This window comes from Hyperolius riggenbachi, chromosome 1, assembly GCF_040937935.1.
Source record: "Hyperolius riggenbachi isolate aHypRig1 chromosome 1, aHypRig1.pri, whole genome shotgun sequence".
In the NCBI taxonomy this organism is placed as follows: Eukaryota; Metazoa; Chordata; class Amphibia; order Anura; family Hyperoliidae; genus Hyperolius; species Hyperolius riggenbachi.
The window spans coordinates 54315762-54328016 of record NC_090646.1 but is presented as its reverse complement, the minus strand read 5'-3'; the positions used below and the strand labels follow the sequence as shown (position 1 = coordinate 54328016).

The window sequence follows — 12255 nt, the reverse complement described above, 5'->3', positions numbered from 1 at the left end:
GTAGTATCTGAATAACACCAGAACCAAGCATGCAGCTAGTCTTATCAGGTCTGAAACACCTGATCTGCTGCATGCTTGTTCAGGGGCTATGGCTAATAGTATTAGAGGCAGAGGATCAGCAGGGCTGTCAGGCAACTGGTATTGCTTAAAAGGAAATAAACATGACAGCCTCCATATAACTCTCTCTTCAGTTCCCCTTTAAAGGACACCTGAAGTGAGATGTATATTGAGGCTGCCATATTTATTTTCTTTTAAACATTACCAGTTGCCTGGCTGTCCTTCTGACCTTTTATTCATCAGTAGTGTCTGAATCACACCCCTGAAACAAGGATGCGGCTAATCCAGCCAGACTTCAGTTAGAAACATCTGATCTGCATGCTTCCACTGGGGCTGTGTCTGAAAGTATTAGAGGCAGAGGATTAGCAGGACAGCCAGGCAATCTGCATGGTTTAAAAGGAAATAAATATGGCAGCCTCCGTATCCCTCTCACTACAGTGGTCTGTTTAATGTATCTTGTAGATATATTGTGCCTTCTTTACAGTGGGTTGCAAAAGTATTCGGCCCCCTTGAAGTTTTCCACATTTTGTCACATTACTGCCACAAACATGAATCAATTTTATTGGAATTCCACATGAAAGACCAATACAAAGTGGTATACACGTGAGAAGTGGAACGAAAATCATACATGATTCCAAACATTTTTTACAAATCAATAACTGCAAAGTGGTGTGTGCGTAATTATTCAGCCCCCTTTGATCCGAGTGCAGTCAGTTGCTCATAGACATTGCCTGATGAGTGCTAATGACTAAATAGAGTGCACCTGTGTGTAATCTAATCTCAGTATAAATACAGCTGCTCTGTGACGGCCTCAGAGGTTGTCTTATGCTGGGCATATACGGGGTCGAGGCAGGCTTATCAATCGATAAGCTGATGGCTCGATTGATAATATTCGACAGGTCCGATGACCCGCCGGATCGATTCCCCGCTCGATCCCCGCGGGCGGACAATAGCGGGGAATTGAGCGGAGGATAAGCAAGCGCCCGCGGGGACGAGCGGGAATCGATCCGGACGGCGGTGGGGACGCGGCGGGGGTCGATCCGGCGGCTAATCGAGCCGCCGGGTCGACCTGTGTATTCCCAGCATAAGAGAATATTGGGAGCAACAACACCGTGAAGTCCAAAGAACACACCAGAAAGGTCAGGGATCAAGTTATTGAGAAATGTAAAGCAGGCTTAGGCTACAAAAAGATTTCCAAAGCCTTGAACATCCCATGGAGCACTGTTGAAGCGATCATTCAGAAATGGAAGGAGTATGGCACAACTGTAACCATACCAAGACAAGGCCGTCCACCTAAACTCACAGGCCGAACAAGGAGAGCGCTGATCAGAAATGCAGTAAAGAGGCCCATGGTGACTCTGGATGAGCTGCAGAGATCTACAGCCCAGGTGGGAGACTCTGTCCATAGGACAACTATTAGTCATGCACTGTACAAAGTTGTCCTTTGTGAAAGAGTGGCAAGAAGAAAGCCATTGTTAACAGAAAAGTATAAGAAGTCCCATTTGCAGTTTGCCACAAGCCATGTGGGGGACACAGCAAACATGTGGAAGAAGGTGCTCTGGTCAGATGAGACCAAAATGGAACTTTTGGGCCAAAATGCAAAACGCTATGTGTGGCGGAAAACTAACACTGCACATCACTCAGAACACACCATCCCCACTGTCAAATATGGTGGTGGCAGCATCATGCTCGGGGGGTGCATCTCTTCAGCAGGGACAGGGAAGCTGGTCAGAGTTGATGGGAAGATGGATGGAGCCAAAAAAAGGGCATTCTTGGAAGAAAACCTTTTGGAGTCTGCAAAAGACTTGAGACTGGGACGGAGGTTCACATTCCAGCAGGACAATGATCCTAAACATAAAGTCAGGGCAACAATAGAATGGTTTAAAACAAAACATATCCATGTGTTAGAATGGCCCAGTCAAAGTCCAGATCTAAATCAAATCGGAAATCTGGGGGGGGGGAGTCGTAGTGCGTGCGTCCTGGTGGACAGTGTCGTGCGGCGGTGGGTGTTACGGGGAGGGGGGGGGAGGGGTGCAGCGGCATAGCTGGCATAGTTGCCCCAGTATGGCTAGTATAGTTACCCCAGTATGGCTAGTTTAGTTACCCCAGTATAGCTAGTATGGTGTCCCAGTATAGCTAGTATAGTGGCCAGTATAGCTAGTATAGTCCCAGTATGGGTAGGTAGTGCCCCAGTATAGTGCCCAGTATAGCTAGTATAGTGCCCAGTATACTGTAGCTAGTATAGCCCCAGTAAAGCTAGTATAGTGCCCCAGTAAAGCTAGTATAGCCCCAGTATAGCCAGTATAGTGCCCAGTATAGCTAGTATAGCCCCAGTATAGCTAGTACAGTGCCCAGTATAGCTAGTACAGTGCCCAGTATAGCCCCAGTATAGCTAGTATAGCCCCAGTATAGCTAGTACAGTGCCTAGTATAGCCCCAGTATAGCTAGTATAGTGCCCAGTATAGCCCCAGTATAGCTAGTACAGTGCCCCAGTATAGCTAGTATAGTGCCCAGTATAGCCCCAGTATAGCTAGTACAGTGTCCAGTATAGCTAGTATAGCCCTAGTATAGTGTCCAGTATACCTAGTGCAGTGCCCAGTATAGCTAGTATAGCCCCAGTATAGCTAGTACAGTGCCCAGTATAGCTAGTATAGCCCTAGTATAGCTAGTATAATGCCCAGTATAGCCCCAGTATAGCTAGTACAGTGCCCAGTATAGCTAGTATAGTGCCCAGTATAGCTAGTACAGTGCCCAGTATAGCTAGTATAGTGCCCCAGTATAGCTAGATAGTGCCCAGTATAGCTAGTACAGTGCCCAGTATAGCTAGTATAGCCCCAGTATAGCTAGTATAGTGCCCAGTATAGCTAGTACAGTGCCCAGTATAGCCCCAGTATAGCTAGTACAGTGCCCAGTATTGCTAGTATAGCCCCATTATAGCTAGTATAATGCCCAGTATAGCCCCAGTATAGCTAGTATAGTGCCCAGTATAGCTAGTACAGTGCCCAGTATAGCTAGTATAGTGCCCAGTATAGCTAGTATAGTGCCCAGTATAGCCCCAGTATAGCGCACCCCCCACCCCCCCCCCCCCACCCCCCACCCCCCCCCGCGGCGGCGGCCGCTGCTGTTACCTTAGTCGGCGGCCGCTTATTTCCCCTCTCATGTCCGTCGTGTACCATGTAGTGATTCACAGCAGCGCGCCCCGCGGCTGCTGAGAGAAGGAGGCAGGAAGCAGAAGAGAGAGCGGCTTCCTGTAGCGGCAATGTGTATCGCCGTTACTATGGGAACCGATCTCTCAAGAGGACTGTCCGGCAGCCCAACTGCGAACGTCCTACGGACCAGCAGTGGGCCGCGGACCACATACATACATGATTCCAAACATTTAAAAAAAAAATAACTGCAAAGTAGGGTGTGCGTAATTAATCAGCCCCCTGAGTCAATACTTTGTAGAACCACCTTTTGCTGCAATTACAGCTCCCAGTCTTTTGTAATTGCAGCAAAAGGTGGTTCTGCAAAGTATTGACTCAGGGGGCTGAATAACTACACACACCCCACTTTGCAGTTATTTATTTTTTAAATGTTTGGAATGATGTATGATTTTCGTTCCACTTCTCATGTGTACACCACTTTATATTGGTCTTTCACGTGGAATTCCAATAAAATTGATTCATGTTTGTGGCAGTATTGTGACAAAATGTGGAAAACTTCAAGGGGGCCGAATACTTTTGCAAACCACTGTATATAAAAGCTTAGGACTTGAGCACTGCAGGACACATCATTATCCACATAACGCCGCCCAAAGGAGACCCCAGAATAGTTACTGTGTCCTCTGTTTGGTGACAGTTATTCTTGGGGAAGGACAACCAGTAATCCCACAATTCCGAGTTAGACGGGGATGTGTTGTGAGTGGCGATGATCCGTGTTGTCTGATTTCCTTCAGTCATGCATGTGAAATAGCTTGTCATTACTGATGTCATTATATTTACTGATTATAACATCTGTAACATGATTCTGATCTGTGACAATCCAGCAGTGCCTCTGTCATCTCTAACCAACACTTGTTTCTTTATGCTCCAGATGAGTCTTCAGGCAAGATGTCTGCGGTACCTAACTGTACGTCCTCAGCAATTCTGTGTGCATATTGTGCTGTAGATACTGCAACAACTGACTGTTTGCTGGAAGTCACATGGGCCTGTAGCTGCAACTGTGGTAGAAGTACAGTCACATGCGCCTGTAGCTGGACCTGTGGTAGAAGTACAGTCACATGCGCCTGTAGCTGGACCTGTGGTAGAAGTACAGTCACATGCGCCTGTAGCTGGACCTGTGGTAGAAGTACAGTCACATGCACCTGTAGCTGCACCTGTGGTAGAAGTACAGTCACATGCGCCTGTAGCTGGACCTGTGGTAGAAGTACAGTCACATGCGCCTGTAGCTGGACCTGTGGTAGAAGTACAGTCACATGCGCCTGTAGCTGGACCTGTGGTAGAAGTACAGTCACATGGGCCTGTAGCTGTGTCTGTGGTAGAAGTACAGTCACCTGCACCTGTAGCTGCACCTGTGGTAGAAGTACAGTCACATGCACCTACAGCTGCACCTATGGTTGAAGTACAGTTACATGCACCTGTAGCTGCACCTGTGGTAGAAGTACAGTCACATGCGCCTGTAGCTGGACCTGTGGTAGAAGTACAGTCACATGCGCCTGTAGCTGGACCTGTGGTAGAAGTACAGTCACATGCGCCTGTAGCTGGACCTGTGGTAGAAGTACAGTCACATGCACCTGTAGCTGCACCTGTGGTAGAAGTACAGTCACATGCGCCTGTAGCTGGACCTGTGGTAGAAGTACAGTCACATGCGCCTGTAGCTGGACCTGTGGTAGAAGTACAGTCACATGCGCCTGTAGCTGGACCTGTGGTAGAAGTACAGTCACATGGGCCTGTAGCTGTGTCTGTGGTAGAAGTACAGTCACCTGCACCTGTAGCTGCACCTGTGGTAGAAGTACAGTCACATGCACCTACAGCTGCACCTATGGTTGAAGTACAGTTACATGCACCTGTAGCTGCACCTGTGGTAGAAGTACAGTCACATGCACCTGTAGCTGCACCTGTGGTAGAAGTACAGTCACATGCACCTGTAGCTGCACCTGTGGTAGAAGTACAGTCACATGCACCTGTAGCTGCACCTGTGGTAGAAGTACAGTCACATGCACCTGTAGCTGCACCTGTGGTAGAAGTACAGTCACATGCACCTGTAGCTGCACCTGTGGTAGAAGTACAGTCACATGGGCCTGTAGCTGTACCTGTGGTAGAAGTACAGTCACCTGCACCTGTAGCTGCACCTGTGGTAGATGTACAGTCACATGGGCCTGTAGCTGCACCTGTGGTAGAAGTACAGTCACATGCACCTGTAGCTGCAGCTGTGGTAAAAGTACAGTCACATGGGCCTGTAGCTGGACCTGTGGTAGAAGTACAGTCACCTGCACCTGTAGCTGCACCTGTGGTAGATGTACAGTCACATGGGCCTGTAGCTGTACCTGTGGTAGATGTACAGTCACATGGGCCTGTAGCTGTACCTGTGGTAGAAGTGCAGTCACTTGGATCTGTAGCTGTACCTGTGGTATTAGTACAGTCACTTGGATCTGTAGCTGTACCTGTGGTAGAAGTACAGTCACATGCGCCTGTAGCTGGACCTGTGGTAGAAGTACAGTCACATGCACCTGTAGCTGCACCTGTGGTAGAAGTACAGTCACATGCGCCTGTAGCTGGTTCTGTGGTAGAAGTACAGTCACATGCACCTGTAGCTGCACCTGTGGTAGAAGTACAGTCACATGCACCTGTAGCTGCACCTGTGGTAGAAGTACAGTCACATGCACCTGTAGCTGCACCTGTGGTAGAAGTACAGTCACATGCACCTGTAGCTGCACCTGTGGTAGAAGTACAGTCACATGCGCCTGTAGCTGCACCTGTGGTAGAAGTACAGTCACATGCACCTGTAGCTGCACCTGTGGTAGAAGTACAGTCACATGCACCTGTAGCTGCACCTGTGGTAGAAGTACAGTCACATGCACCTGTAGCTGCACCTGTGGTAGAAGTACAGTCACATGGGCCTGTAGCTGTACCTGTGGTAGAAGTACAGTCACCTGCACCTGTAGCTGCACCTGTGGTAGATGTACAGTCACATGGGCCTGTAGCTGTACCTGTGGTAGATGTACAGTCACATGGGCCTGTAGCTGTACCTGTGGTAGAAGTGCAGTCACTTGGATCTGTAGCTGTACCTGTGGTATTAGTACAGTCACTTGGATCTGTAGCTGTACCTGTGGTAGAAGTGCAGTCACTTGGATCTGTAGCTGTACCTGTGGTATAAGTACAGTCACTTGGATCTGTAGCTGGATATGTGGTAGAAGTACAGTCACATGCGCCTGTATCTGTACCTGTGGTAGAAGTACAGTCACATGGGCCTGTAGCTGTGTCTGTGGTAGAAGTACAGTGACATGGGCCTGTAGCTGCACCTGTGGTAGAAGTACAGTCACATGCACCTGTAGCTGCACCTGTGGTAGAAGTACAGTCACATGCACCTGTAGCTGCACCTGTGGTAGAAGTACAGTCACATGCGCCTGTAGCTGCACCTGTGGTAGAAGTACAGTCACATGCACCTGTAGCTGCACCTGTGGTAGAAGTACAGTCACATGCACCTGTAGCTGCACCTGTGGTAGAAGTACAGTCACATGCACCTGTAGCTGCACCTGTGGTAGAAGTACAGTCACATGGGCCTGTAGCTGTACCTGTGGTAGAAGTACAGTCACCTGCACCTGTAGCTGCACCTGTGGTAGATGTACAGTCACATGGGCCTGTAGCTGTACCTGTGGTAGATGTACAGTCACATGGGCCTGTAGCTGTACCTGTGGTAGAAGTGCAGTCACTTGGATCTGTAGCTGTACCTGTGGTATTAGTACAGTCACTTGGATCTGTAGCTGTACCTGTGGTAGAAGTGCAGTCACTTGGATCTGTAGCTGTACCTGTGGTATAAGTACAGTCACTTGGATCTGTAGCTGGATATGTGGTAGAAGTACAGTCACATGCGCCTGTATCTGTACCTGTGGTAGAAGTACAGTCACATGGGCCTGTAGCTGTGTCTGTGGTAGAAGTACAGTGACATGGGCCTGTAGGTGTATCTGTGGTAGAAGTACAGTCACATGCGCCTGTATCTGTACCTGTGGTAGAAGTACGGTCACTTGGATCGTTAGCTGTACCTGTGGTAGAAGTACAGTCACATGGGCTTGTAGCTGTACCTGTGGTGGAAGTACAGTCACATGCACCTGTAGCTGCACCTGTGGTAGAAGTACAGTCACATGGGCTTGTAGCTGTACCTGTGATAGAAGTACAGTTGCATGCACCTGTTGCTGCACCTGTGGTAGAAGTACAGTCACTTGGATCTGTAGCTGTACCTGTGGTAGAAGTACAGTCACATGCGCCTGTAGCTGGACCTGTAGTAGAAGTACAGTCACATGGGCTTGTAGCTGTACCTGTGATAGAAGTACAGTTGCATGCACCTGTTGCTGCACCTGTGGTAGAAGTACAGTCACTTGGATCTGTAGCTGTACCTGTGGTAGAAGTACAGTCACATGCGCCTGTAGCTGGACCTGTAGTAGAAGTACAGTCACATGGGCCTGTAGTTGTACCTGTGGTAGAAGTACAGTCACATGGGCCTGTAGCTGTGTCTGTGGTAGAAGTACAGTCACATGGGCCTGTAGCTGTACCTGTGGTAGAAGTACAGTCACATGTACCTGTAGCTGTATATGGTGTCGCTGAGACCTAAGAGAGCCATGCTCCCACCCCCATCCTGCGTTAGGCTGACTGTGCCTGTGGTAGTACAGTCACATACGCCGGTAGCTGTACCCGTAGCTGTGTCTGTGGTAGAAATACAGTCACATGTGCCTGTTTCTGAACCTGTGATAGAAGTACAGTCACGTGCACCTGTGGTAGAACTACAGTCACATGCACCTGTGGTAGAAGTACAGTCACATGCACCTGTAACTGTGTCTGTGATAGAAGTACAGTCACATGCGCCTGTAGCTGTACATGTGGTAGAAGTACAGTCACATGCACCTGTATCTGTACCTGTGGTAGAAGAACAGTCACATGGGCCTGCAGTTGTACCTGTGGTAGAAGTACAGTCACATGCACCTGTAGCTGTACCTGTGGTAGAAGTACAGTCACATGATTCTGTAGCTGTGTCTGTGGTAGAAGTACAGTCACATGCACCTGTAGCTGTGTCTGTGGTAGAAGTACAGTCACATGCACCCGTAGCTGTATATGGTGTCGCTGAGACCTAAGAGAGCTGTGCTCCCACCGCCATCCTGCGTTAGGCGGACGGGAGGCAGTTAAAATGGTTCTCCGCTGATAACACCAACAACAGTAACATTTCTATAGTGCTTTTCTTCCATAGGACTCTAAGCGCTTAGGCTCTCTCAGATTTAGTAAGTGGTAGTAGGAACAATATAATTTTGTGGTGTTAACACCACAAAATTATATTTCTGCAAATGCCTGACTGAACAGGTGGGTTTTCAGTCTGGATTTAAACATGTCCAGAGATGGAGCTGTCTTGATCTGCTGAGGTAAGTAAGGAGTTCCATAATGTAGGAGCAGCATGACAGAAGGCTCTGGGACCAAAAGTTTTCAGGTGGACTCTGGGTATGACTAGATTATTAGAACCTGTGGATCTGAGATTGCAGGGATAGCAACGCAGCTGCAACATTTCTTTCATGTATCCATGGCAGAGATTATGTAGTGTTTTAAATGCCAACTAGGCCGATCTTGATAGGACCCTCCATTCTATAGGTAGCCAGTGAAGGGAGTGCAGGACTGATGTTATGTGGCAGTGAAGGGGTTGGTTGGTTAACAGGCTGGCAGCAATATTCTGTATCAGCTGTGGGTGGTACAAGTCCTTGTTTGAAAGAGAGCATTGCAGTAGTCTAGTTGAGATGTAATGAAGGCATGAACTAATGTTGGTAGATCTTCTAAGGATGAGGTTCTTGATTTTTGCGATGTTCTTAAGGTGAAAATAGGAGTATTTCACCACAACAGAGATGTGAGTTCTGAAGTTTAAATCCCCATCAATTAGAACTCCCAGGCTACGCCTAGCTCATATTGTCCCATTGGAAGTCCCTAGTTCTCGAAGTCATTCAGTTTGCGAAAATCTTATACTCTTACTGTAAATGTCCCTTAAAGGGACCCTGAACGGTGGATACAAATGGAATTTGAACTTACTTGAGTCTTCCTCCAGCTCCCACGTGATCTAGTCGGGCATGTGGACTGGCCGGGTATGCACAGTTGAGCATGACTCTCAACAAAGTCGCGTTCAACTGGAGACACCAGTGGGACAAAGGAGCGGACCCAGAGGACACCGAGAGACCTTGCAAGCTATGGGGGCTGGAGGAATCCCCAGGTAAGTTCAAATTCCACTTTTATCCACTGTTCATGGTTTGTGTACCAAGGTCTGGCAAAACTGGCTGAATTCTCCAGAGACCGTGTAAAGAATCCAGGCAGAGATTGTAAAGGTACCAATTGCTGTTACTCTTTTGTTACCTTAGCTTATTGCTCAGTTGCGAGTTTTCCTTTATATGCAGTTATTATAACTATCCCCAGGTTCTATACTAGATTACAACCATTGTATAACTATCACGTGTATCAATATTTTACTACAAATTGTCTCCTACAAACCTCCTTTACCTTGTATCCAGGGGAACGTATAGCGATGTCTACATGTTTTTGTATTGCAATATTTGCACCTTTGCTGATGTTACCTTGTATTTTATACTTGCTGTTTTCAATAAAACGGATGGAAAAAAATATTCACTTAGTTTGCTCTTACTTTTCATTTCAGTTGACGACACTCAAGGTTTTCTGCCCACCTTCGGCCCCTGCTATCTGAATCTGTATGGGAGCCCCCGAGAATTTACCGGCTTCCCAGACCCCTACGAAGAGCTCAACATGGGCAAGGTAAGAAGATGTTTCCTATCTGTGCAGTTTCGTGGCCATTATGTTTCTACTGCCGTATTTTTCGAACTATAAGACCCACTTTTTCTCCCCCAAAAGTGAGTGGAAAAGCCAGTGCGTCTTATAGTCCAAATGATGAGGAGATCCAGTGGTCCAATGTTGTGGCTGCAGATTCTCCCCTTGCCTCGTATTCACTAGTGTGCAGCTTAAGCCAGGAGCCCTGCACTTGGTCCTGTGTCTGCCCCATCCAGCCTCTGCACACGGTGAGCCGCAGGCTGCCATAAATGAACTCTGTGCATGGCGAGAAGCCCTCCATCTCCACAGCGCAGCTCCACTGTTTCATCGGAGAAGAGTAAAGCTGATCTCCATTCCCCTCCCTGTATCACCACCAGCTGGAAGTCTCAAACTGCCCGGCCAGCCTAAGCAAAAGCACTCCCTGGACCCACGTTACCAGAAAGCCAATCTTCTCTAGCTCTTCTGGCAGTTGAACTGTGCCACTTGCATCCAAGAAGTACTTTTGAAAATAATAATTAAAAAAAATGATTCCTAAGAATACCTGTAAGGAGATGGATTAGTCTAAATTCTCTCAGATTGGCACAATTCTACTGCCTACTGTGCAGGAACACAGGAAATTAAGTAATTTATTGTGCATTTAAAGGAATACTGTAGGGGGGTTGTCGGAAAATTTGTTGAATTTACCCGGGGCTTCTAATGGTCCCCCATAGACATCCTGTGCCCGCGCAGCCACACACCGATGCTCCGGCCCTGCCTCCGGTTCACTTCTGGAATTTCCGACTTTAAAGTCTGAAAACCACTGCACCTGCACGTTGCCATGTGCTCGCTCCCGCTGATGTCACCAGGAGAGTACTGCGCAGGCACAGACCATACGGGGCATGCGCAGTACGCTCTTGGTGACATCAGCAGGAGCGAGGACACGACAACGCAGGCGCAGTGATTATCAGACTTTAAAGTCAGAAATTCCAGAAGTGACCCGGAGGCGGGGCCGGAGCATCGGTGAGTGGCTGCGTGGGCACAGGATGTCTGCGGGGGGACTATTAGAAGCCCCGGGTAAGTTCAACTCATTTTCCCCCAACCCCCCTACAGTATTCCTTTAAGTCTGGGACAAATGTACTTCTACTTCACATTTTTTAAATTTTACTTATTTCTAGGATAGTTGTCCTTTAAAGAGGGACAGTAGCGAAAATAACATAATGAATAAAATTGCTTATTGTTTACAATATTTATTTATAGTTAATATAGTCAGTGTTTGCCCCTTGTAAAAACTTTACTCTCCCTGATTTACATTCTGATATTGATCACTGGTGTTGACATCCTTAGTTCTGCCAGGTGATCTGTATGGAATGCTCATTTGCTGAGAGTTCTATGCACAGAGAAAATACTGCTTGCTTGGCAGTTGGAAAAAGACGTTATTTCCCACAAGTGAACTAGGTTCACAGACAGCAAATTTTCAGGACCATGGTCCCACACTGTGGGAGGGGTTTCACCACAATATCAGCCATACAGACCCCACTGATGATCTATTCGAGAAAAGGTAAAGATTTCTCTTGGGAAAGGGAGTATCAGCTACTGATTGGGATGGAGTTCAATCCTTGGTTACAGTTCCTCTCTAAATGAAGTTGGGCTTTAAAGGTCAGCTTTGTGTTAATCAAAGGTTATTATTAGTGTTGGTAAAATCTTCTTCATCTTAGTAGATCTAAAATGTGATGTTTGGCTGCTACGTTACTTATAGATAGTTATCCTTCATGTGTCTTGGTGGTAGCCGCCAGTCCTCCAGTCTTCCTGTCACCATACTGTGCTGTTTTCCTGCTGATATGTCCTGTGTTTGGATTGGCAGGGAGAAGGTGTGGCGTACCGCGGACGTGTCCTCCTGGAGCTGGAGACCAAGCTGGTGGAGCACACTGAGCAGAGGATGGAGGACATCTCTTCCGATGATCTCCTACGAGTCGAGGTAACGTCAGGATTGTCTGGTGGAAAGCCGCGCTACGGAGGATGGAAAGCATTTCCTAATTGCCGGTTTCCCCTGTAAATGATTGCGCAGATTGTTCCTGGTTTACCTGGGAACGATTGCAGGAAGGCTCTTTAATCAGGAAGACATAAATTGCCTTAATTGGCCGGTGGATATTTGTTCCTGCCCACATGTAAGAGGCTCGTTTGTGTTACTTCTGTTCAGAGAAGACGTAAGAGCAGC

The 12255-nt window shown here is 47.6% G+C and overlaps 1 protein-coding gene across 6 annotated transcripts in view; it reads left to right on the top strand.

Annotated features, from left to right (window-relative positions):
- The window catches only part of DYSF (dysferlin), a 456891-nt gene that overhangs the window by 168237 nt on the left and 276399 nt on the right, over positions 1 to 12255 (top strand). For 4 of the 6 annotated variants that reach the window (XM_068274325.1, XM_068274362.1, XM_068274353.1 and 1 more), the window contains exons 17-19: positions 4132 to 4167; positions 9934 to 10049; positions 11902 to 12015. In XM_068274325.1, coding sequence (XP_068130426.1) covers positions 4132 to 4167; positions 9934 to 10049; positions 11902 to 12015 — 266 coding nt within the window. The remainder of the gene's footprint in view (positions 1 to 4131; positions 4168 to 9933; positions 10050 to 11901; positions 12016 to 12255) is intronic. The other 2 variants (XM_068274344.1, XM_068274335.1) reach the window with 1 other exon arrangement.